Below are 26145 nucleotides of genomic sequence, written 5' to 3' on the forward strand. Positions count from 1 at the left end.
AGCCGCATGACAGCGCCACCTACTTGCAGAGAGAGGGCGCTGGTTGGCACTCAAAGCTGTCAAAGAGGCACTCGGAGCTGTCGCATTCGGGGTCGCAGCGGCCATTGCGGAAGAGTTGCCAGCAGGGCACGGGAGCAGCGCAGCGCTCCCATGACTTCTGCCAGTTCAGCGAGCAGTCGCCGCTGTCCCACTTGCACTCGTGTCGGTTGCACTGCTGGTCGCACACATGGTCGCCTGCCTGCTGCTGGCACTCGGGGAATGGGCATGCCGTCTCGGGGACTGCGGGCAACGTGGGAGTGGGCTGGCGCATCTCGCAATGCCGGCCGGAGAAGAGGACAGGGCAGCGGCAGTAGGGGCGCCCCCCAGAGTGCAGGTCTGCCTCGCAGGTGCCCCCGTTCAGGCAGGACATGGCCTGGCAGCTCAGTGCCGTCTCACAGCGCTGACCCCCAAAGCCAGGCAGGCAGTGGCACTGAGGACGCCCACCTGCCGTTTCTTGACAGAACCCGCCGTTCTGGCAACGCAGGCTGGTGCATCCTGAGCCCTCAAGGTCCCCGCAGTTGATCCCTGAGAAACCCTGAGTGGGGCGAGAGAAAACGGTGACCGTCACGCACAGCAGGAGCAGCTGCCGGGGCACACAGGTCAGCGTGTGAGGACATCGCACTGCACAGACACAGATGCCACCTTTCAAACTGTCCCTCCCCTGAGGTCATACCTGGGCCAAGCTGCCTCACCCCTCTCTGATGTCAGCGTGAGGACAAGAATGAAAGGTGAGATTGTAAGGAGAGCAGTTAGGATGTACAGCTCAGATCACACACACACACACACACACACACACACATATTCATATCTTTGTGCAGACCGTCCATTCATTTCTATGGGAAAAACCCTAATCCCAACCCTAACCCTCAGCCAGCACTAACCTTATTCATCCATAAGTAACCAAACAAAATACAGAACTTTTGGCATTTTTAGTTTTCTGACTGCAGTCACAGATTTTTATAAAACTGAGTTTTTGTCACATTGTGGGAACATTCGGTCCCCACAATGTAACATACACACACATGCACACACTGACGCACACGCACATAGGAGAAGGGTGTTTCACAGTGTAGCCGCCTCTGCAATAAAGAGCGTACCGGCTGGCAGGTGCAGCTGAATCCGAGCATGGAGCTGGTGTTCATGGAGCAGATCCCCCCGTTGTGACACGGCCTGGATTTGCACAGATCCACCATGGACTCACAGTGCCGTCCTGAGGAGAGACAAAGAGGCACTTTATCAGGTGGACCTGGCCCAGCAAAGGGCTCGAGTAAACAGAGGTTAGCTGCTCAGATAATTCACAAAGGACCAACCCACAAACGAGACCCTTGCTGGTCTTGCTGGTTGCGGCAGCCCCCAACTCAGGCACAATACATACAGTTAGTACTTTATATAGCCTATAAGAAATACTGAAGCATTTGCTAGACACACACATGTAAATTATGTACTGTTTAGAAAGGTTTGGAACAAACACCCATAGACACACAAGCTGACCTGTGTGGACAGGGGTCATGCTCCGCATGCTGTAGGCACCGCCCCCCAGCCCCATGGTGTAAGCACCTCCCCCCGAGGTATGGGTGGACCCCCTCACGCGGGTACCTGTGTAGCCCAGCTGGCAGCGGCACTGGTAGTCATTAGCCAGCTGGATACAGTCCAGGCTGCCAGGGGCACGGCAGGGCGCGGATAGGCACTCGTTGACGTCGCCCTCGCAGCGCTCACCAGCGAAGCCCGGGGGGCAGGAGCAGTGGAAGCGGCCCACGCCATCCACACACTGACCCCCGTTCAGGCAACGGGGTCGAGAGGAGCCGGGCTCAGGCGCACAGTCATCCACGTCCACCTCACAGCGGGCACCTGTTTGCGGACAGGGGAGGGACGGTCAGACGTACACTGTCGCAAAGGACACGCACACACAGCCACACACGCGACTCACCATAAGTGCCCGGCGGGCAAGAGCAGGAGAAGCGGTTCTCCAGGTTGATGCACGTCCCTCCGTGTAGGCAGGGCTGAGACTGACACTCGTCCACATCGTACTGACAGTTGACCCCCTGGAAGCCAGGCTTGCACTACAACGGGAAGGGGGGGGTGAGGGTGTCATGGTGGCAGTGGACACAGAGAGCGCACACTGGGGGGGGGGGCGGGGGGTCGAGGCAGATACCTGGCACTCATAGGCCCCCTGATAGTCCACACAGGTGGCGCCATTGCGGCACGGGTTGGACAGACACTCGTCCACCTCCTTCTCGCAGTAGCTGCCCATGTAGCCCGCCTGGCACTGGCAGTAGTGGGTCTTGCCCACGTCCAGGCAGCGGCCGGCATGCTGGCACACCATGTCCACAGACACACCTGACGGAGGCACAGGGGTGTGGGATTTTAGTCACTGGCAGGTGCTTGTGTGTGGCGATGCAGCCAGCTGGCAGGGTGGTGCAGAGGGGGTACCTTTGCGGGTGGCGATGGCCTGGCAGGACATGCTGGGGACGTCGCAGTAGAGCCCCGTCCAGCCCTCGGGGCAGTGGCACCCCCACAACGTCCCCCGCTGGATGCACGTCCCACCGTTGAGGCACAGTGAGGAGCTGCAGAGGTTTGCCAAGAACTGCAGAGAGGGGAGAACACACAGGATGGCACTAGGCACCTGACAGTGCGCCACGTCCAGCTAAGACCCCGACTGGCAGTGGGTGGCACAGTGACACGGCAGACAGGCCTCACCTGGCAGTTGTGACCAGTGTACTCCAGTGGGCAAGAGCAATGGTAGGAGTCCAAGCCATCGGTGCAGGTGCCGCCATTCTTGCAGGGCAGGGACTTACACTCGTTGATCTCAAACTGGCAGAAGGCTCCGGTAAAACCAGGCCGGCAGCGGCAAGAGAACTTGTTAATGCCGTCGATGCAGGTGCTGTTGTTTAGGCAGGAGCTGTGAACGAGAAATGTGAGGCGGCATGAAGTGGCCTGGCGAGCAGGGCACAGTGGGGCGAAGAGGCCGGGGGAGGGCCCTGCGATTCCGCCATACCTTTCCGTGCACTCAGGGATGTTGTGCTCGCAGTGGATTCCGTCAAATCCGGGCGAGCACTCGCACGTGTAGCTGTTGACGTAGTCGCTGCATCGGGCGCCGTTTTGGCACGGGTTGCTGGCGCATTCGTCCACCTCAATGTTGCAGCGCCGGCCATGAAAGCCCGGCCTGCAGCTGCATGAGTAGCTGCCCACACCATCCAGGCAGGTGCCGCCGTTCAAGCAGGGATCTGCGGGGAGATGGGGCCAGAGTGAGGGGGGAGAGCACGGGAGCAGAGAGTGGGGAGCCGTGGGCGCAAGGTTTGGGTCTCACTGGAGGAGCAGTCGTCAATGTTGATCTCACAGTTGCGCCCACTGAAGCCCATCTGGCACTCGCAGGAGTAGCTGCCCTGGTGGTTGAGGCAGCGTCCGCGGTTCTGACAGGGGCTGGTGCTGCATGAGTCCACCTTGTCCGCGCACTGCGCACCTGTGTGCAGAGTATATGTACAGCGATGACGCACAGGTGCACACGGATATCCCGCAGATTCACCGTTATTCGAACTGACACACCCGCAAAACTGGCACCTCCTGGACCGATACCCAGCACGTTGTGGGGTCCCGCCCTTCCCTCCCTGGGCCCTGCCTCCGCATTCGCACCCGTTACCTGTGTAGGGTGGGGAGCAGAGGCATTTGTAGCTGTTGATTCCGTCCACACAGGTACCACGGTTCATGCAGGGGTTGGACTTGCACTCGTCTATGTTGACCTCACAGTTCTCACCTGGGGAAAAATTGAAGGCTCAGACACAGCCTATAATTCCCAAGAGGAAGGGAGGGAGAACGACGCCTGAAGGGGGCGCCCAGGAGCCCACCTGTGAAGCCACGCTTGCACTTGCAGGTATAGTCATTGAGCCGGTCGGTACAGGTGGCTCCGTGCTGGCAGGGGTTGGACTGGCACTCGTTGATGTCCAGCTCACAGTGCTGACCCTCCCAACCTGGATCACATTCGCAGCGGTATCTGGGGGGCCAAGGGGGTCATCAGACACATAACATAGCTGCATAGGACTGGGCAATATGACCTCAAATCAATATCACCATTAACTGAACATTTTACCTCGATTACGATTAATGAACAATTATTTTGTTTTTTTTTGTTTGTGTTTTTGCCGTCATATTTCATTCACAAAATTTTTCAAATAAAAGACTGTACATTTTATCTTTATGATTTAAAAATCATTGAAGGAAACATTAACCATTAATAAACCATTTATGGTTATTCACTGAACATTTCAAACAACTGAAATCAAAGCACAAATCGCTCAAAATGAAAACTTCTTATGAAAAAGGTCACATTTTAGTCTTAATCTAAAAAGCAAGTTCCCAAAGTTTCCCGTAATTTTAATATTTTCCATATGTTATGTATAGAAAGACCCTAAATGAACACTGTATACAGACTACTTGATTACTACAAGTGAATTATTTAAACAGTATTTGTACAGGAATGATTCTGTCTCAAGCTTTTTTGATCCATATTAGTGGTTTCCACTGCAATTTAAATATTGCCGGTGCTGAAACTGGTTGGTGGTATTACCTTTGGTAGCTGAAACAGTTTTTAACAGAAGTATTAAGAGAATTAATAATAATTAAAAAAAAAAAACGACAGGTTCTGAATGTCGGTTTTGATTAATTTTCGATAAATTGCCCCGCCCTACTGCTGCGTTCAGCCCTTCAGAGTACAGTGGTGTCACACAGTCACGAGAGACACACGCCCACACCACAGGATAAGTGGACCCCCTACCCGTCGTGTAGCTCCACACACTCGCCGTGCTCGCAGGGCTGGGGGAAGCAGCGGTCAGCCCCGGAGTGGCAAACAGGCCCATGGGTGCCCGTGGGGCAGAGACACTGGAATCCGTTCGGCCGATCTTCACACGTGCCCCCGTTCAGGCAGGGGTTAGAGTCGCACTCGTTTATCTCCACATCACACTTCTCCCCTAAGGGAATGAGACAGTGCCAGGAAGTCAATCTGCCCCCCCCAGACAAGGAGGCGCACAGAGGCCTGCCAAGCATGAGTACAACATGTATGAATTTACAGTGTTAGTAAATATGGGTGCAGTGAGTAAGTCTGGCCAGGTGGGGGAGCCTGAGTACCTGTGTATCCTGGATTGCACACACACTTGTATTCGTTGATCCCGTCCTGGCACTCTCCATACTCACACGGGTCGTTGGCACAGTCGTCGAAATTGATCTCACAGTTTACACCTGGGGATGCAGATGGGAGAGATGGGCCTGCTTAGATCTGCCACAGGAAACAGGCACAGCAAGAGCTGCTGGCACTACCTCAACCTTCCACTTGGTGGCAGCACTATCCAGGGGGGGAAAAAAAATAACGATTCAGACTAGGTGGCGGAGTGTGACTCATGGGGACTGACTGCACTGGCCTGAACCTGACTGATGAGTTCTGGCTCTCACTAGCCAGCAGGCCAGGCCAGGTCAGGCAGTGTGGTTACCAAGCATAAAGGCCCAGTCCACTGCAGTCAAGAAGGGGGAGGAAACTTGTCAGACCAGGAAATAGACTTATAGTCTGTACAAACGTGTTGCCTGTACCCAGATACACTGCTGTTCTGCAACAGAGCCAGGCTGGTGCCCTCGCATGCCTTGCTCACCAGTGGTCCCGGCCAGGCAGTTGCACTGGTACTTGTTGACCAGGTCGATGCAGCGGCCCCGGTTCTGACACGGGTTGCTCTGGCACTCCTGCACTTGCGTGTTGCAGATGAGGCCGGTGTATCCCGGGTAGCAGTCGCAGGAGAAGGTGGCGATGCCGTCACGACACTCGCCATGGTGGCAGGGCTTGGGGTTGCAGTCGTCTATGTTCTCCTCGCACAGTGGGCCCGTAAAACCTGCCAGGTGGGATGGGAGAGGGCTCAAGGGTCAGGCCTGGCGCGATCGCACACAAGCCCGGACAAAGGCGGCAGCTATCGGCGCCGGTACCTTCAGCGCATTCGCACTCATATCCGTTGGGCCGGTCAATGCACTTGGCGCCGTTGAGGCAGGGCGTGCTGGCGCACTCATCATTGTCTACCTGGCACATGTCTCCGCTGAAACCTAAGCAGAGGAGGCCAGGTTGAGCAAGCAAAAACCAAGCGAGGGTGACCTAAACGGCAAGATCTCCCACAATGCACTGCAGCACCTTCAGAAGGTTTTCACACGGGTACGCAGCTCAAATATACCGAGCATGCATTAGAAAAGACATCTTATCCACTGGCTAAGGTTTACTTTAATGCGACCGCCAAATGAAAATTAATTGCTTTGACTAATACTATAGAGTTTAATAGAAAAAGCAAACAAAAACAGGTGAAAGTCAAGGTTCTTAGCGGGGTCAGCCAGAGTCATTATTAAAACATTTCCTATTACTTACAGATAGGCATATTGTTCTCTGTAATCAAAAATGACCTGAGTGTTCAATTTTCCACTGCTATTGAAGTGCTGTGAAGGCAACAGGGAAGTTGCTTAAACGCCAAGCCTGCCAGAGCCCTTTCACTGTTTGTCTTCCAGATACAAAGATTTTCAGTGATATTTATTTTCACAGTAGATCAGGATATCTGGCACCAGGCGGGGTCTCAGTGGGCGCTCCTGCATCTCCAATTAGGTGGCGGAAGGTCGGGGATTTCCCTGCCTGTGGTGTTCCTATCCATGGTGAAAGGCTGCTCTCCCCCCTGAGGGGGTCATTTTCTTCTCCGCTATTCAATTGCATCCCCCCACCCCCAGCAACAATAGTAATTTCTGGATGTGTAGCGAATCTAAATGTGGAAACGAGTTGGGAAAAGTCTGACACCAAATTGCTATTTACGTTTAAATGTGTATCGTCTTTGGCTTCTGAACATTATTCTCACATTCGTTGTTGCTCATTCACACCAGCAGCCCCTTCAGCCTGAAAACTGCCATTACGCTGAACTCGAACACTTAGCCATTTGCTAAGAATTTAAGGTAGCTCTTCTGATCAAGCTTGGTGGGCAGATCGTACATCTGCTGCTCACATGTGCAGCACACGCCAATATCAGCCATCCTTCAGCTGAGATTCCAGCCATCCAGAAATAATTTGATGAGAGGCTTGGTGGCGTTAGTGATTTATTTGTCCAATTTTCCCCCCACATATAAAGAGTTCTAAATGTTATTGAGCAAGAATATTCACGTGTGTTGGGGACCTGAAACACGCCAGCGACACCAGAAAAATGGCCTGACCATGTGCTCGGATATGCTCTCTATGCACGCGCGCGCGTGTGTGAGTGTGTGTTTCAACAGAGAGCAAGATGGGATATGTGCAAAGAAGCATTCCAATATGCTTGCAAAAACGGTAAATTAAGCAAGCTGCTGGAAGATCAGTTATGTGTCTGCCTGAAGTGTGTCAGACGCACTGGGTACAAAGCGGGCTCTACTGCACTTCCTGTCTGTGTCCCTGGCCTCTCACATCAGTCTGCCCTGATACGGAGAACCATCGGCTTGCAGCCGGGCTCCGTGCGGACATTCAGGATCCATCCCGACCTGCAGCATGCTTTTCACCAGCTACGGCACAACAACCGGGGAGAGATATTCAGAGCAGACCAAAGGAACGGAACCCTGCCAACCGGAGCCGTCCGGAGATAAGAGCACAGATTACTCTGACAGCGCAGAGATAACACGGCACATACAAACATCATTTACTAATAAAGTGTGCCTGTTTACTCTGGCTGCAAGCAGATAAAGTCAGTGGCACGTTTTAAGGGATTCTAGGCTCCTAAGAGCACCAGAGACGCGCGGAAGCAGGCAGACCTGGAGGGCACTGGCAGACGAAGTGGTTGACTTGGTCCAGGCAAATGCCATTGTTCAGGCAAGGGAAGCTGGCACACTCATTGATGTCAGTCTCGCAGTGCACTCCCTCGAACCCTGGGCACAGAAGACAGGTTGGAGAGGGGTGGTCAGCTGGCAGATGCGGTGGGAGGCGGCAGACAGAGATCGCATGGCGCCAAAGGGCTACCCGGCATGCAGATGCAATTGTAGTCGCCGATTTGGTCCAGGCAGGTGGCGTCGTTGCGGCAGGGGCTGGATGCACACTCGTTGATGTCCTGCTCGCAGCGCGGTCCCGTGTAGCCCGGCGCACAGTTACACATGAAGGAGCCCTCCGTGTTGACGCACTGCCCGCCATGCTCACAGGGGTTCGAGCCTGAGGGGAGGAGCAGAGCTGAAGGTGAACGACAAGGAAGGAGCGAGGGGGGGGGTGCAGGAGCAAGCCGGGGGGATACGGGACAAGAGCAAAACAGCATCAGGCAGATGATGAAGGTGTGGAGAAGGGTTCAGCCGTGGAGCACTTAGCCGCCATGCTAACCAGCGGAAAACCGGAACTGGCTATTTTTATCAGCCCGAGTATGGGCACAGGAGATCAATATCATCACTTACACTGTTTTTTTCCCCAACTGCTAAGATACATTCTGTAATACTTAATTCTGGTAATACATTTTCTCAGAACTCTTCATGAACTTGCCATAACACCAGTTTGTGGGCTAAACAGAGTCATTTCTCACTGCTTTCATATGAAATGCATTCAGTGATTACATTCTCACTCAGAATCCAACACCATCAAAGCTCTTTCAGGGGGCATTTTGCACATGCCTACATACTGGTATTAAAACTTAAAAATACATTCAAAACTGAATGACTACAGTTTGCTACATTACTATCAACGTCACTCAGCACCATACATTATATATGCAGTGTATTTTGTTTATGTGGTATTTGCTGAAATATTAAACTCTTGCATTTCCTGCGAGGGCCAGCAGCTCTGCCCCTGCTGTTTGCAACCTTCTTGTGGCGCGCTGATACACAGAGTACGTTTGGCGCATGTCTAGCACAGACTGGGTCTTACCCATGATACACTCGTTGACGTCGTCCCTGCAGGTGCTGCCCACATAACCAGGAGGGCAGTTGCAGTTAAATTTGCCATTGATTGGGTTGGTGTCGCACTGCGCCCCCTCTCGGCACGGGTTACTGATGCAGGCATCGTCCACGTGGCAGAGCAAGCCTGTGACAAGGTCATACAGGGGTCACCGGTGGTCAGAAGCCGTGAGGTAGTCGGTCCATTGCAATACCACACTACAGCCCACACTGCAGCCCGAGTCATGCTAGTTGCGATGCTGCGGTCACGTTCAGCCCAGTCTGAGGGCAAACCCCGCATCCCCTCACCTGTCTTCCCGTAGGGGCAGACGCATATGAAAGAAGCGACACGGTCGATGCAGCGGGAGCCGTTGGTGCAGGCGGCTGTGGCACAGTCGTCGATGTTCTCGGCGCAGTCCAGGCCGCTCCAGCCATTGACGCACACGCAGCTGTAGCCCCCCTGCATGTTGCTGCACGTGCCACCATTCTGGCAGGCGTTGGGCTGCAGGCGGCACTCGTCCACATCCTCAGTGCAGAACTGACCTGCGGGGGGGGTGGTGAGCAGGAGGGCATTGGCACCAGCGTCCCAGACCCAGATGCAAGGCCCGTGCTGCGAGGCCCGTGGTGCGAGGCCCGTGCTGCGAGGCCCGTGGTGCGAGGCCCGTGCTGCGAGGCCCGTGCTGCGAGGCCCGTGCTGCGAGGCCCGTGCTGCGAGGCCCGTGGTGCACTGACCTGTCCATTCAGGTGGACACTGGCAGTTGTAAGTGTTGACGCCGTCCATGCAGGTGCCCCCGTTCTGGCAGCGGTGCTCAGGGCAGTCGTCGATGTTAATCTCGCAGTTGGTCCCGTTGAAGCCTGAGTAGGGAGGGCCACATGACACTGAGAACCTAAACACGCTCACAGAGGGCCGTATACAATAAACACAGACTTATTTCCTCTGCTGGAAACACGATCGAGCGTCATAAGACACAACATTTAAAATCAAATGATGAGCGATGCAGGCAGCGTCACGTTTCAGCTTCCTGCCTGGTGCAGTGGGAGGTTCGACGCGGGTCGGTGCTCACCTGGCAGGCAGTGGCACCAGTAGCTGGTGTCGGACGTCTGCCGGCAGGTGCCCCCGTTAATGCAAGGCGACGGTGAGCAGGGCACGTATGGCGTCTCGCAGTGGCGGCCAGTGTAACCCACGGGGCACACGCAGTGGTACGAGCCCAGCGTGTTCACGCACTCCCCGCGGGAGCATAGGCCCGGGGTAAGTGCACACTCGTTGGTGTCATTCAGACAGCGACGACCTTGATACCCCTTGGGGCAACTGCAGCTATACCTGCCCCCGGACTGGGGGCTACAGATGCCCCCATTGGCACAGGGGTTGGAGACACAGCTGTCCTCGCGGGTGCATCGGGGGCCTGGGAGAAATGGACACATTGGCATATCTTAAAGACAGATTCGGGAAGAAGCATCTGGTCCGAAAGCTGCGAGCAAATGTGAGACTGTTGGAGCCCAGAGAGGCTGTTGGGAGTGGCTGACCTGTCCATCCAGGAGCACAGCGACATTCATGCTTGTCCAGGGAGAGCAGGGTGCATATACCACTGTTGGCACAGGGGTTCTTGGGGTAGCAGGCAGAGTTCTGGGGAGTCTGGCAAGTTTGACCAGTAAAGCCCAGGGGGCAGGTGCAGGAGGGGCTGGCAGGCACCCCGGACAAGTTGGCAATGCAGTCGCCCCCATTGAAGCAGTAACCAGGGTGACAGGGGTCCTTGTGATGACAGTACTCCCCAATGAAGCCTGAAGTACATCTGCACAGAAGAGCAGCAGGGATTCACCGTATGCAGGAACAGCGAGTAAATACAGAATCAGACACCACGTCGCATTATTTCATAACATCTCAGTAGTACAACAAGAACAGCTGGACAGGTTTGTTGTGCAATGTCGGAAACAGGCACCGTATTACAATCACGCCCTTTTGAGAAGGGAGTGAGAGATGAGTCATACTTGTTTTATTTGAGAATTCTGAAGCGAGTTATGAAAAATGAGAGGAAAGCTCACGAGAAGAGTGGCATGGATTCAAATATAGGCCAAAACATATGAACCCACTTGCATATACACACACACAAACATACACATATATGTACGCAGAAGCAGGAGAAGCAATGTGTGCATGTGTATAGAGCTGCACAGGATGTGGCAAGGCCACACCGGGTCACAAAACTCCCGATCTTGCTGAAGGCAAGAGACAATGTGATTTATGTAGCTGCATTACAAGACCCACATCACGTCATTGCTGAAGGAGACAGAGAGAGAGAGAGAGAGAGAAAGAGAGAGAGAGAGAGAGAGCCTGTCATCAGTGACTGTCGGGCGTATTAGCACACGGCGCTGCCTGTGTGGCCAGACGTCTGCCTTTCACCACTCTCACTCGGGTCAGACAATACTGTATGACAAACACAAGCGCTACGCCCAGATCCTGCCCACAGGCTGCGTCCCGCGGTCCCAAAGCAGCGCGTGTCTGCGCAGACTGCTGTGCAGAGGTGCCAACACCGGCCGGCCCGCCCGCAGCCTGCATTTCGCTGCTCCCGTGGGGGGGCTTGGGTTACCCACAGGGGGCATGCTGCTGAATGGTGAGCGAGAGTGCTCACACTTCCTGCCGCGTCTGCGCTGCACGTGTGCTTGCCCTGCACTCTGCCCGAAGGCAAAGCAGACATCACAAAGCGGCCAGCGCAGTTGTGACCTTAAATGAGCTTATTTCATGTCTGGTACCCCTTACTCTCTCCATGTGCTACCGTCCCCAGGGCCTGTGTCACTCTAACCATGGTGCATCGTTGCGAGCAGAACGCAACATATCCAACTTAGAATAAGGTGTTAAAAGTGTGTCTCGCACAGTGCAAATATGAATGAAAACAGAGTGCATCTGTAGGTCAATTTGATAAACTTCACATATGATGCTTAGAGAAAATGGAGGTGTTACGGGTGAATGAGGTTGGCTTCTGACATTTAAAGGTATGACACATAATAGGAATCATATAACCATAAATCAAAGTATCAAGTACCTGCAGCAGGCAAAACTGACTCACGGTTTAGCATTTCACCGTTTTATCTTAAATGGAAGACAGTAGACTTTGCATAAGGGTGAGAGCAAGAGGCAATCTCTGGAAAGTTTCAGGACCAGTCCAAACCCATTCAAGAAGGTTTCCACCCAGAACCCAGGCACTGACACCCTATTAAAACAAGGCTGAAATGGGCAACCATGACTGCTGTAGTTGTTTTACAGCAACCCATAGCTGACACTGCTCCAAGACGGCCTTGGAATCGAAATATAGCTTAAAAATTAACAACACTATTTTAGAAGCACTAATTTATCAGACAGACAACATGACAGAGATACTTTATTTATCCAGAAGGAAATTTAGGTGTCCAGTAGCTTATGCACAGTATACATACACATAGGCACACAGACCTATTACATTCACACACATACATACTGCAACAATATAAAGGAAAATAAAAGGAGGGCAGTGTGCTATACAGGCCTAAACACTTAAGTCCATCACACTCCTCCCCTTCTATGTGACGTTGAAGAGCTGTATGGCCCTAGGGTGACATAGAGAATCACCAGCTAGAAAAGATGCCGTCGGAATGAAAACAATGTATTCTCCAGACAGCCCCGTCACCCCGCGCCCCCCACCCATTTAATCCCTACTCCTTCCACAACCCCCCCCCCCCCCCCCTCTAAAATTTCCAGAATTACTAGATGGATCAACCAAAAATGTAAAAACCAAAGCAAGAGTCCTACTCCTGACACGAAATTCTGCGAGCACACCTATATATTTACGGTACCTTCCACTTGCATGCCAATTTGCTAAATCTTTCACCACCAATCAGTGGTTAACTTTAATTCTTTGTGTCTGTTACTTTTTCATTTGCACTATGACCAACATTTTCCACGACTTAACAGGAAGAATCGTAACGGACACATCAATGGTATAACTAGGAAGGTACATTTAATGGTAAGCAGTCACGCACACATACAGACGCAAACTGACACCATTGAGATGTTCTTCTGACGTCGCATTACTGCACCCTAGACTGCTTCTGATTGTACACACACCAGGTCCAGACAGCTGGCAAAAAAATGGCCCACAGACACAATGGGGTGTACATAAAGTCTGTATGACATACCAGATTCCAAACTTATGAAAACTAAAATCTAGCAAAAATTCTTCTTTTAGTATTTTAATGTTGGAAATAAACTTTATTATTCTAGATTTAATAAATTAATATATTATTAATATTATTGATATACTTATTATGTTAGACTAGTTACATGCATACAAATGTCAAAGAAGCTGACAAAAAATGACAATGACACACTTCCTGTCCCCACCTCCCCGCTACTGTATTGCTCCTATTCCCACGCCTCCCAAACCCTATCTCTAGCCACCCTACAGTAGGCATCTAATTTTTCATACCATCCTTTCATTCACCAGATCGTCACCGGCTTTTTCATGTGCTGATTAAAACTAGGGCTGAGTTCCGCAATTAAATTCCCCCAAGTTTCACTGAATGAAAATACCGACGTATAATAAAAATTGTACTGTAATACCACTCATGCTAACCCTACTCTTCTCACCTTGCCAAAAAATGCTTATTAAAAGCCCACAATAAATTTTGCTACTGGATTGCAGCAGCTGCTGGACTGCTACTGGTAAAATTTGTAAGAAATTTAGAATATTCAAAACATAATATCACACCTCACAGTTTGAACCTGGACAATCTTCCTGGGCAGTTTGAAAGACATCCACAAACTACTGTATTCACAAGACCAGCTTCCCTTTCTGCCCTCTGCTGTCACCAAGCACTACCGCAGTGTGCTGGCTATTTAGGTCTGACTGCCGACCTCACCTGAGAGTAAAGCCTTCTGTCAGTAAATCTCATCCGAGGGTAAGGAAATCATGTGTATGTCAGGCATGGAATTAAGGACTTTGCATTCTAATGTAAAGTTTTTCACTAAGACTAAAGACTCATACACCACTGTCTATGATGTTGAAAGCATTTTCTCCCTGCTAACATCGTGCAATTTACTACTCACAGTCTACTGAGTCGTAAAACTGTTTTACCAGAAAAGAACTTCATTAATCACACAATGAGCAATCAGTCAAATATTTCAAATGTGTAATCTTTAAGATGTAAATACGCTATAGTAGTACACTATAAAATAGTACGCTATATTTATGATAGACAATGGAAACAAGGTACATACGATTACTAAAGCGATTATTTTCTATTACTCACATAATATTATGCATAGTTAAATGCAAGTAAAATTTAATATTACACAGCGATGGATGAAGTGCAAACAGAAAACTGATGTCATTGGACATAAATTACTCTGCAGGCAATTTAAGGGTCTCCAAATTTGCAGATGTCCTCCTTAGTGTTTTCTTTAGTTTAACACTATATTCATAAAAGCTGCACTAACGCAAGCCTTAAACATAAACCCCCTTTAACGCACGTCTCCTCTTCAGTGCACATCATTTTAACCATTTCCTTACCTTCATATGAGATTTACTAACAGAGGTGGTTTCCACACAGCTGAAGTCTGCAGCCAGACCCTTTTGGCAAATTGTCTCAGGTGCATCAGGTGTAGATTTTCATACATATAATGGTTTTTATGAAGGGGGTATTAAGCTCCATCAAAGATTGAACAGAGTAAAAAGAACAAAGAGTTATCCTGTTCACGAGGTCAATTATTTTCTGCAATCACCCTTCCCTTTGCTATCACTAAACAGCACTGCTTCACTTTTGGTGACATTAAAAATGTTATCAGATCCAAACCTTCACCCATATAATGCATCTGCTAAGTTTGGAAAACACCCTATACGTTAACAGAATCAAGTGTCCGAAACTAATTTCACTACGTGGCGCTACTTCAATTTTGGGGGCGATATGTCTCAATATGTAATAATTTTCAGGTGGTCACCCAGACAATGTGTCTGCAAAATTTTAAAAAGATCCATCAAATACTTTTTGAGTTGAGTTATCGCATCGATGGTGTCTACAGTACACCAGTCCCATAACCATATGTATTCCCCATTCAGGGAATAAAATAATAGGGTGCTGAACTTCACGTATTTACTACTCTAAGCACCACATCTTTGGTCGAAAAGCAGTCAATGACTGTTCTCTCTAACCTTACTGTTAACAGAAAGCCATAGCAGACTGCTCGGAAGACCTTCACCCTAATTTGGTTAATCTGGGATTTTTCCATTTCAGCCCCTGCAGGGCATGGGCAATGTGCTTGTTATTAGGCTTACCAGCCTTTCCCTCACAAAAGGACAAACCTACCCAATTTAGAAAAGAAAAAACTTCACTCAAAGTGAGTTATTGCCCAACTAATTCCAAAAGCAATCGAGTGTGGGGCTCTCTAGAACACAAATGCTCTTATTACTTGTGCATTCCGGGTACTGCCATTTGAGCCTTTTCATCAGCCAGCTGTGACCTGAAACTCCCATACAGACAATTATAATGAGCGATGTGCTTTGTGTTCTGCTGGGGAGGGAGGACACAGGGACAGCCTCATGTTGGCAGCCAGCAGCAACAGGCACCTCCAGCGGGCACCAGGCCCCTTCGCAGGTTGGCAACTGCTTTGACTGGCATGGGAGGAGCGTGATCTCACAGCATCTGAAGCAGGCAGCCAGCCGTATCTAAAACGGAACTGGAAACTCTTGCTAGAAAAGTAAACAAACACGCAAAAAGGAGGGGGGAGAAAAAAAAAACCTGTCCCAGAATTTCACGAGTCTTGAGCGAACGGCACGTCAAGCGGCGTCCGCCACAATCTCGGCGTGCGGAAAAAGCAGGGCTGCCGTAACATGCTTTTCCAGGAGGCGCCTGGGGGCAGGGTGTGGCCCCGCCGCATGAAAAACCCGCTGCGCTGAACAGTACAATTCGTGCTGCTGTTCAAACGCAACCCCCTCTTCAACAGAATTATAACGCGCACAGAGCCGGGCCTCTTCTCCCCCACATTCATCTACAGTCTCTTTCATTCTCCTTGTGGGTTTCTCCCCGTTCGCTGCCCTCCGAAGTGTCAGGTTTCTACATCTGGATCACATTAGTCCCCCCCCCCCCTCCAAATTCCCTATACCCGCTTTGTGCGCCTCCCCTCTTCGGGCACTCCGATCACTGACCTCTCCCTGTCCCGACAAAGAGAATGAGGGGTGGGGCTCTTTACTGCTTCACATTAAATTGCTGCCACCAGCTACCCCGAGTGCCAACCCACACGTGCAGATTTGCTCCTCGAGTCCAGTCTCGGAGCTCTGATCCAAACTGAGAGCACCTCACTGAAGCCAGAGTCATATTTCAAAAGCTGGTGGGGGCTTAACAGGGTGGGATGTTTTTTTTTTTTCTGAGCTGCTCTAACGTGAGAAACTGCAGCAGAATTTGGGCTCCACCGTAAATAACCACGAACAGGCGCTGCGCACACCCACATGCAGACTCCCATGCGCTGTGTAAATCATCGCGAATCAGAGGTCTCCCCACTGGCTTTTCAGCTTCCCTGCCATCTTCCAAACGCTGCCAACGTCCCCCCTCCCCCACCCAGCCGCTTTCTCCTCCTCCCACGGCGTGCTTTAAACGTCATGTGGCTATTCTTAGCGAAGCTCCTAAGCTTCGTTTCCACCACTTTCAGAGGAAAAAAGCCAGCAGAAAGTACTAATACAAAAAAGGGGGGGGGTGGGGGGTGGGTGTAGGGGAGACGGAAGAAAAAAGGGAAGAAAAAAGGGGGGCAAGACGGCAAGAGATAGCAGAGGTAGGGTGGAGCTCTTAGGGTCACTGAGGTGGACAGCTCACTTTTAAATAATTTCATGTAAAAAGCTACTTATGGTGGCCATGTCAGGTCATCCTCTCCCCAGCTCTGGCCCTCTCTCATACACCCATGACTATAATATTACATTCCGAGCCACACTGTACCTTTAATCAAGCTGTCACTTATACTCACGAATGAGTCTGATCAAAGGACATTGCATTTCTTATGGTGAAAAACCACTTCATCTCACACCTGATATCACACTGGCTCGGCCATTAGCACCATAAGCCTGTGGAGCTCAGCACCACTTCGGCGCTGTGGGTTTAGAGCCTGGTCACTACATTCCTCGCTTTCCTGTGAGGCTTCCGCTGAGAGCGGCGTGCGTGTGCTTGAGCATGTGCGTGCTCGCCCGCCCGCCAGTGCTCCTGTAAGGCACGGGGCCATTATGTTTGTGCTTGGAAGCCGCATGGGGCGTGTGACTGCGTGCGCCTGTAAATGGAAGGATCCTGCCATTATGGTTATCCTGCACCTCCACCCTCTTCCACGGTGCTCCCCCTGTGACCTGCGTTACCGCCACAGTCCTGTAGGGGGCACAGCTCTCACGCCCAGCGTACCATGAAGAAGAAAACACAATCACAGCTTCGTCTCCTCTTCAGCACGCCTGCTTTTTGTGACTTTCTAATTGGATGGTGGGTTTTTTGGGCGCCACCTGTGCGATTCCTCTCCCCCAGCAGAGGGCGTCGCCCCGGTGACGCTCCCACACTCGCCCTGCTCTTAGGGGTTCTGGCTGGGAGCCACATCACGGCACCTCCTGCTTCGGGAGCGTAACTGAACGGGCGGAAGGGCGACGGCCGGCAGGACCATCGAAGCAGAAAGCTGACCTGTGTTGTTTTAATGCGCAGCAGGAGAGAGCGAGAGGGAGCATCAGGATGATGAGATCATAAGGGGGCAAGCTCAAAGAGAAACGGGGAGGGGGAGGAATCAAGGAGAGAAAGAGGAGCTGTAGGAGGCCAAATGAACAGGGCCCAGAGCACTCTCCCACACTGCCTTCAGGATGACAGACGTGCGACGAGGGAGGCGCCTTCCTCTCCACTCCCCCCCGGCTGCAATCCACGTCTCTCATCACTGCTTAGCGTGTTAAGAAACTTGGGTCTCATGTTACAGCCGCTTCGCTGTTAAAAGACGTCTTCCATTCCTTACTCCCTTTGTCTCCCTCTGAATCTGCCCCGGGACAAATTCTACCTTTTAGATCAAACAAACAGCACGCCACCACCCTCCCTCCTCCAGCAGAGAGAAAGAGAGACGGGGGAGAGGGACAGGATTGCACGCTGTGGACTTTAACACTGCACTCGAAGGGATCTTCTCCACTCAAAAAGTCAAGCTCGGCAAGTGCAGGCAGCAGACCTCTGCTTGACCAGTTCAGGACTTCTTGCAGAGAGGGCATGATCCTCAGAGACAGACTGGCCATTACCCACTTTAACCTATGAACTGGGGACACCGCAAAGTCTTAAACTATTAAGTGTGTCAACAGAACCCGCGTGAAGACACACTTGAGACACTCACAAAGATGGACGCATTGCAGACAGCTCTTTAATAAGACTCGACGACACGGATGCTTTCACACACCCCTCCCTGGGACGTGCGGTTTCACCGGTCTGACAACTTAACACACACCCCACTTTGACAGTATTCCAGATAAGCTTTGTTTAGAATTACTCTCAGTGGGGAAAGACTATTCCAAATTCACCTAGGCAATGGTGGCACTAACATTAGGGTCTTATCTGAAAAACACACAATGCTATGGTGCCTTTGCCAAAGTTTCCCTTAAAAAATACGCGTTTCTTTAATCTGTAACTCTTCAGCCCCTATTCAGACTCACACTGAATAAAAGGAGTTACTCAATAGCATTAGCACCACACAGCTTGTCAACACGAAAACACACCATCATCATTAACTCAGTGACTCTGAGGAATGTTAAAATTAGAGCAGGAGTCTGCAAGATAATGGCCACGGTCTTGGGAGATTCCGCTGTTTATTTTTCGCCGCACGCCTTTAGCATGCTGAAAGCCTCATTTAAGCATCTGACAATGCCTACTTTCAAAAGTCACTACTCAAGAAGCTATGTGCTGAGACACGGACTCGCCTGGCTAACTACCACAAATTCAGCACTTACTATAAACCGCCAAAGTGCTGCTCAAAAAACAAGAAAGCAAATGCTTAAGGAAAACCACTGATGAGAAGATATTTTAGAAACCGCCATCCATTTTAAAAATGCAGTTTCACAGAATTGAAAATGTGCTGGTAAGACTGTGTACTAAAACTGCATCCAAGTCCCTTCTCCTTCACCTCCTCCCTTTACTCCTAAGAACTTGCAGCTCTTTTGTCCCTCCTTTTCCTAATTATACCACCTGCCTTTTCATTCCCCCCCATGGTTCCCTGGTGGAACAAAAGGCAGTCAGTCACCAGCTCTCGTTCCTGTAATAGTCCGGATCTCATCAGCCAAGATTTGGAACATTATTTTCATTAATTCCTCTTCAGAAGTCACACTAGTTTCCAGGAGCCTGCATTTCAAAACGCAGTGTAAGAGAATTTCCCTCACACTGGTATGGGCACTGGAATTAAAGTGCCAGCAACACTGCACTTTATCAGTTAAAAAAAAACTGCTTGTCATTCATATTCACTGGGTATGAATAATAACTACTGCGTTAAGTTAAAATCTGACATATTTGCCCTTTCAAAATTCTGCTAGATGATATAAAATATTGTGCCAAAGTTTTTGTTTTAAAAAGCATGAATTTTCTGTTAAAAAGGAAAAAAAAATATTAATGGATTTTGCAAAGATACCATGATCTGAAACAATGCTTGGCTCCCCAGTGCTGCAGATCAATGTGCTTTTTCCTTGACCCCCTTCCACTTTACTTTAAGATGTTGTTTGCTTGGTTCGCAAGGGTCAGGTGGGTTTAAATTTATAGCTTTTCGGTTATAAAATCTGAAACCTGAGCAGCGTCCATTTCTCTGCAGACTTTCTTTCCCTCTGATCTGCCCATGTGTGTTTCTGCTAAGCGTGAAAAGTAAAACTGAGCACATACACAGATCAAAACCTACAAACTACAAACAAATCTTTGAAACACATCACAGCACAAATGCAGAGAGCCACTTGCCGAGCATGTAAAAAGATGTCTGCCATGTTAGACTCTAAGTTGAGCCTGTCCAAAATATTACATACTGGTTTTTTTCTTATGACACCTTAATCTTATCACTATTACCTTTTATCTGGATTACAAATTTTTTTTTTTGGACAAAAAAAGCATGCAATGCCAGTGCAAAAGGCCACCAAATTACACACAGCCTGCGACAGATTTTATCATCAACAGCCCCGTCTCTGAGGAGGGGCGAGGCCAAGGGCAATCCAACTTATTTGGGGCCCTAGCTAAGGGCAACAAACCATGTAATGGGAATCACCGTGCCTGCTATTGCTTGGTCACTGCAATACAGATGCAACTATAATTAAGAGGAATAACTCATGGGCCGGTTTGCAGTGTGACCTTTCTGGACATTCTTGCTTAGCTAGTGCCAAACGGTAGCAAGGCTATGCAGTTAAGTAAGCTTAGGCTAAGATCACACGTTCAAGATTTAGACAGTGTATATTTAATAGGCGCGCAACGGTACACAAAACTCACAGTTTGGCGGAATCCTCGGTTTTAGGTTCAAAGTTCAGCACAACATCAGTACAGCAAGGAAAACCAAATTTGCCCTGAAATGACTTATTATTAAAACTGCAAACAGAACTAGGGAATGTTGCAATTCAAAGGCAATATGTCTGTCGACATGTGAATGACAAAACTTAAGAGATGCTTGCTTGCGCATTGTCAATATAACTATGTAAAATAAACACACAAAAACATAATATCATAACAATCATAATGTACTAAATAGCATGTTTTCTACTACTGAGTATGGTTCCATATCTGCAGAATATATATATATATTTTTTTTAACCCAGTCACAATATCCCGGAAAAAAACATCTTTAAATGCCACAGGGAGACTAATTTGCTTGTTACTCTGTTCGTACAAACATCTGAATGATATCATTTCAAGTGATTTGACACGTTGGATGCGTTTTCAGCAACATATCCAAATACAGTATAATGACAGACGGTCTTAGTCTTACCTATTTTCTCTCCAGTGCTTCTGTATTTTATTGGGAAACTACAATGTTCCCAAATCACCGACTACGACTGACTGTAACCAGCATTAGTGCAACATCTACTTGTAAATTTAGGTTCCACCCATTCAATGGTTTCGTTGTGTGTACTTAATCGAACATGATGTACTGAACTGTATGTGACTGCTACATGTACCACTGCAGCTCTAACATTTAGCCAAAATATCAGATGAAATTAGATGTATACTCTAACTGATAAAAGAACACAGTTATTTAACAACTTTAGCACATCATTATCTAGACAAATCTCAAGAGTGCAGGGGCTGAGGCAGCTGCAATGGTTATAACACCTTAAAAGATTATGAAAGGTAAATGACAGTTCATTCGAAAGCAAAAATCCAAAATTCTTATTACTTCACGAAAAACTGTCATTAATTTCTATGTGTTTTTTAAACACAATCACACATCCTTCTCACAGAATATGTTGATGTCTCAGGGAGACAGGAAGCAGAAAGCTGCCACTGTCACACACTGACCACAATGCAACACAGACAGACAAACACAGCTCTAATCTAGGAAATGACAAGACGGACATCCACATCCTGTCACGCTGCTGCTTTTCTAAGAGGGGGACCAGCAAAGTCCTCACACACAAAGATGCTCACCTGCAGTATCCAGTGCCATTGTTAAAGACGATGCAGGTTGCGTTGTTCACACAGGGCTCGATGGAATCTAAACACTGCAGAGCTGTGAAACAAAAGGGCAACACATTTAATAAAAAAAGGAAGGTGACTGATTACCGATATTCCCATTCAGCAAGTTTACATAAACCCCTTTGGAGTCAAAGTGTTCAGGAATTCCACATCACAGTGTCTGAAATAGAGATGAATCGATCCAAACGGTATTGGTGCCGATCTCGAACGATTAGACAGACTGGCTATTGGCCATACGTGACCAATCCACAACAAATACTTACTTATTTAGATTTTGCCACTCTAAAAAGACAGCTGCTATTTCGTTGTAAAATCAATTTTTAAAATCAAGTCGGACGACAGCCGTTTCCTGTTTTAGATGTATTTTGAGGCACTCAAGCTGAATGCTAATGCTGCCACGCGGCCTTTTTGCCACTCGGTGGAAGTGAGCGCAGTGGCTTGGGCTGTTTCCCGCACTCGCTACAGCTTGTGATACATGAGGGGCTGCTATCGCAGGGAAGTGTAAGTGATGCTGTTGCCAGTGGGAGAAACATAGTGGGGCATTTTAAGCATTCGCCACCTGCGTGACCTCGCTTGCAAGATATTCAAATAGAGCTGCAAATGCCTCAAAAACGCTTAAAACAAGATCTACAAATGTGGTGGAACAGTATGTTATGTGTGCCTCTAATAGCCTAACATACATTTTTTCATCCATTTGCGAGTTTAAAAATAACAAATTACATATTCTATTAAAAAATTACAGCAAAAAGAGCTCTTGTATCAGAATCTATATTGGGAGCAGTGTACTGGAATCAGATCAGAATTGAAAAAAAATGTGGATCGGCCCATCCCTAATCTGAAGTACCTTAGATTCCTCTTACAGCAGATACAGGAAAATGGGATATTTTGTTCCACTTTTATATATTCCATTTGAACACTGCTTCTACACATTTAGGCTGGGCACCTCAGCCAGGCCCACAAACTTTCTCAGAGTTACTTATCTGTTTCATATTAGCAGTCAAGCTGTGCTGACAGTTTATGTAAACTAAGGTCCAACTATCGCAATAGCTAATTTGCCAAGTTACATTCAATGCTGTTGCAAAACATTTTGGCTGAACGGTTAAAATAACACTGCAATACATGGGTCTTTTGACCAAATTTTTGACAACTGGCATAAATATTTACCATTCTCTGCACCAAATTTGCCAGATTATCTAAATACAATCCATCCTCTGTAATGCAACACAAAGTAAAATTGAGAAAAATACAGTAACTAATTAGCACTAGTGTTTGGATTATCTTTGTTAGTAGAGATTATCTGCTCATTATGAAAGAGCTGTTAATTATACAAGTTATTAAAACTTAAAGCAGTAAGAAATACATTAAAAAATCAAGACTGATTCACTGATTTCACAGCACCAAAGTGTTAATTGTCCAAGTTCATACAGCAGACAAGAATAAAAGTACCTAATAAACTATCTATGGCAATCTTTGTATTACAGCTATTTGTCTGAGAAGCACTGCTGAAAAGGTTCATAGTGAGAAACACTTCAAAAACACAAGCTACTGTGAACAAACATCTTCATAAACACGCACCTAAACTGTGCATGAACTGGAGAATCCTGATACCAATTTTATGCACTTATTTAACTGGTTAGATCACACACTTCATGTGTGCAGTGTGCCGTCCATCAATTTATCAACTAGAAGGATAAAAGGACCTTGCAAAGATCTACACATCAGAAAGGCCGTGACCTCTTGCTTACCCCTTACCATCCGAAACCAACGCAGTAAAAGTGAAACCATAGAACAACAGACACGACAGTCCTTCTCGCAAACACTTCCCGATGCAGAACAGCTAGCTTTTGCTGGTGGGTATGCAGTCACACCATTATAGATATATGCACAGATAATGCAAAGATAATCATACGTAAAAAAAATTATTAATGCGTTGAGAACCAAATCAAAAATATGTTACTCAATCTCATCTTGAAAGCCGTTCCGGACAAGACGAAGGCCGTTCTTTGAGGGAGCATGACAATAAGTCAGGTGACTCTGCTACAGCTATGATACACGCATGATACACTGTGCAGCACAGGAAGTGCTGGTTATGTTCATCTTACTTCCTCAAGCGCTGCTGTAATACAGAGGCTTAGGTTTGCCACTCTGTGACCTACACATACACACACCAACTCCAATGATCATATAACACGTCGATAAGTAACATGCAAGTACTCAAAGGCGCAGCATGGAAGAGTTCATTACATCATCATGCCAACACGAAATGATCTATTAAACAAGCCAGTACATTGTGTCTCACTGTGACATAACTTTGTTGTAGGATGCTTCTACAGACAGCAACAATTCTGATTAGTGTGCTTTTTTTCAATTTCTAAAATGTATTTTTAAATTTAGAAAGTAATTATTTAGTTACGTGTGAAGATTCATGCCAAAACAAATGCTGGTCTTTATTTTCCTGAGCATTTTTTTTCTAGCATCGAAAAATTTGACTGTGTGTGTAACTGTGAAACCATTAAAGCCTAACACTACATCAGCTGGTGCCGTTTTACGGTCTTCATGAACAGAGATGAATGAGGGAAGAGAGGGGAAGAAAAATCCTCTTTTCAGTGGTCTGACAAGGCCCACAGACTCACACACACAGCCATTCTTCCACAAAGAATTTTCCACACAACATGCCCAGCAGACTGACATTAATTAACCAATTTACATTCAGAATCTCTCAAAAGCAATGACTGGTTACAGCCTAATCGAGACAATGAAGGTCACCGCTCTTTCCTAGAGAGCAAAACGATCTCCAGAACAGACTGACTTGTTAATTACACTGATCTGTCAAACAAACCCAAATAGTTGTACCAAACACTCAATAACATTATTAGCCAAAAAATAGATTAAAAATAGATCTTTTAGTCCCATGCTTACTGTTCACATTATAATCAAACCGCACTTTATTTGCATCCTTTACACAAGTTTCAAGAATTTTATCATCCTTTACAAAGAAACAGGCTAGCTGTGATGCAATAGGATAAGTAATGCTTTCTGATCAGCGTCTGGTAAGGTACTTAAGTGAGAGAAGGGGAAAAACAGACGGAAGGTTTACGAAAAAAGGACAGCAATTGTTCAGTGCACTAAATCAAATCCAGCACTCCCCTCCTTCACATTGCCCCTTCATTCCAGGTGCTTCCTTCCCTTTTCCTAGTTGCATTAAGTCAGTGTGATAGCCAAATGAGAGAAGGAATGGAGAGTGAGAGAACAGAGAGAGGGAGGGCGAAGAGGGGAAAAAAAAAAAAAGCTGGACAAATCATATTTCTCGTCTGGCACGGGGACAGCCTCCGACGGCTGCCGATGGGAGTGTGAAGCTGCGAGGCGTTAACGCGACACAGAGACAGAAAATGCTCAGGGCATGATCAGGAACCTCAGCTGGCGGAGGCCCACTCACCACCGGGGGGGAACTAACCATGACAGCGCCATGCAGATGTGAGGAATGGTGTGTGCCAGCGCAGCGATGGTGAACGCCTCAGGGTGTGTCCCATATGTGGTGCGCACTGCTGACCGGCTGCCAAGCAGGGCTGATATGTACCATTTTCAAAGAAAGATTAAATAAGAGGGAAGACTGAAAGGGTGCAAAAAAAAGACGGGAAATTAGAAGGCATCCGGGGGGGAAAAAAAAAATCAAAAAGCCAGAGGGAGCCTCACAGAACTGGAGACAGTCCATAATGAACTGGACAGGAAGTTGTTCATACGCACTCAGGAAGCAACTCAGTTTCCTAGAATTGCTTCATTCCCAGCTGTTCAGCGCTGTGTATTGCTCAGCTAAATGGCTGCTTTAAGGACACGAGCAGGCTCTTCTGTTCAATAAAAAAATATTATTTCTATGGTGTTGCTCATTGACGGCAATGAACAGCAACGCAAACTTCTACATAAAATTTTATGAAATTTGGAAACCCAACAACCCTATCTAACCAGTTCCCTGGAGAAATAAAGAACCCCAGCCCAGATTTTTTTTTTTTGGGAGGGGGGGGATCATAGGATTATTCTACTTCTGCTATAACAGGAATGCTAAACGTCTTAATTCTCTGTTAATGCTCTAAACTGGCCTACAGCACAGTGACAGCATGAAAGTGGCTGCAATCTAGAAACCCTCAGCTCATGTGGTGCATCTCTTATGCCACGCTCTCTTCCACTGTTCCCCCTCTTTCCTATTCTCTCTCTTCCTTTCCAAAGTTACTCGTTCAGTCCCCCTGAGTCCAGCAATTCCGCGGTGAATGCGTACGCGTTAACCATTGCTCTGACGACCGATCGATCAATCCATCCTCACAATCAGACAAATACAATCTCAATAGGAAAAAAAGGCTGCTGTGAAACAACATGCACCAGGGAGCACAAACAACCAACACCACAAACCAGGGATCTCAAAAGGTCAGCGAAAAAAAGAATCCTGTTCTGACGCAGCCTGTAATTCTACATTAAATTCCCTAAATTGCACAATAACCCTGAAATATTCCTTTCCTCCCTAAACACTACACCAGATAAACCAGCTTAGGGTAGTGATTTTTTATTTCATTT

At 48.1% G+C, this 26145-nt stretch overlaps 1 protein-coding gene across 2 annotated transcripts in view; it reads right to left on the reverse strand.

Annotated features, from left to right (window-relative positions):
• notch2 (notch receptor 2) overlaps positions 1-26145 on the reverse strand; it is a 35949-nt gene that overhangs the window by 6696 nt on the left and 3108 nt on the right. The window contains exons 2-24 of one of the 2 annotated variants that reach the window (XM_048975804.1): positions 21535-21616; positions 10438-10703; positions 9978-10316; positions 9646-9768; positions 9223-9456; positions 8906-9061; positions 8021-8206; positions 7816-7929; positions 5998-6111; positions 5673-5906; positions 5158-5268; positions 4808-5000; positions 3882-4027; positions 3677-3790; positions 3347-3499; positions 3035-3263; positions 2737-2938; positions 2470-2623; positions 2192-2376; positions 1967-2099; positions 1636-1887; positions 1137-1249; positions 24-574 (exon numbers count right to left, since the gene is read on the reverse strand). In XM_048975804.1, coding sequence (XP_048831761.1) covers positions 24-574; positions 1137-1249; positions 1636-1887; positions 1967-2099; positions 2192-2376; positions 2470-2623; positions 2737-2938; positions 3035-3263; positions 3347-3499; positions 3677-3790; positions 3882-4027; positions 4808-5000; positions 5158-5268; positions 5673-5906; positions 5998-6111; positions 7816-7929; positions 8021-8206; positions 8906-9061; positions 9223-9456; positions 9646-9768; positions 9978-10316; positions 10438-10703; positions 21535-21616 — 4384 coding nt within the window. Of the gene's footprint in view, positions 1-23; positions 575-1136; positions 1250-1635; positions 1888-1966; positions 2100-2191; positions 2377-2469; positions 2624-2736; positions 2939-3034; positions 3264-3346; positions 3791-3881; positions 4028-4807; positions 5001-5157; positions 5269-5672; positions 5907-5997; positions 6112-7815; positions 7930-8020; positions 8207-8905; positions 9062-9222; positions 9457-9645; positions 9769-9977; positions 10317-10437; positions 10704-21534; positions 21617-26145 lie in introns of both variants that reach the window. The other variant, XM_048975803.1, reaches the window with a different exon arrangement.

This window comes from Brienomyrus brachyistius, chromosome 15, assembly GCF_023856365.1.
Source record: "Brienomyrus brachyistius isolate T26 chromosome 15, BBRACH_0.4, whole genome shotgun sequence".
In the NCBI taxonomy this organism is placed as follows: domain Eukaryota; kingdom Metazoa; phylum Chordata; class Actinopteri; order Osteoglossiformes; family Mormyridae; genus Brienomyrus; species Brienomyrus brachyistius.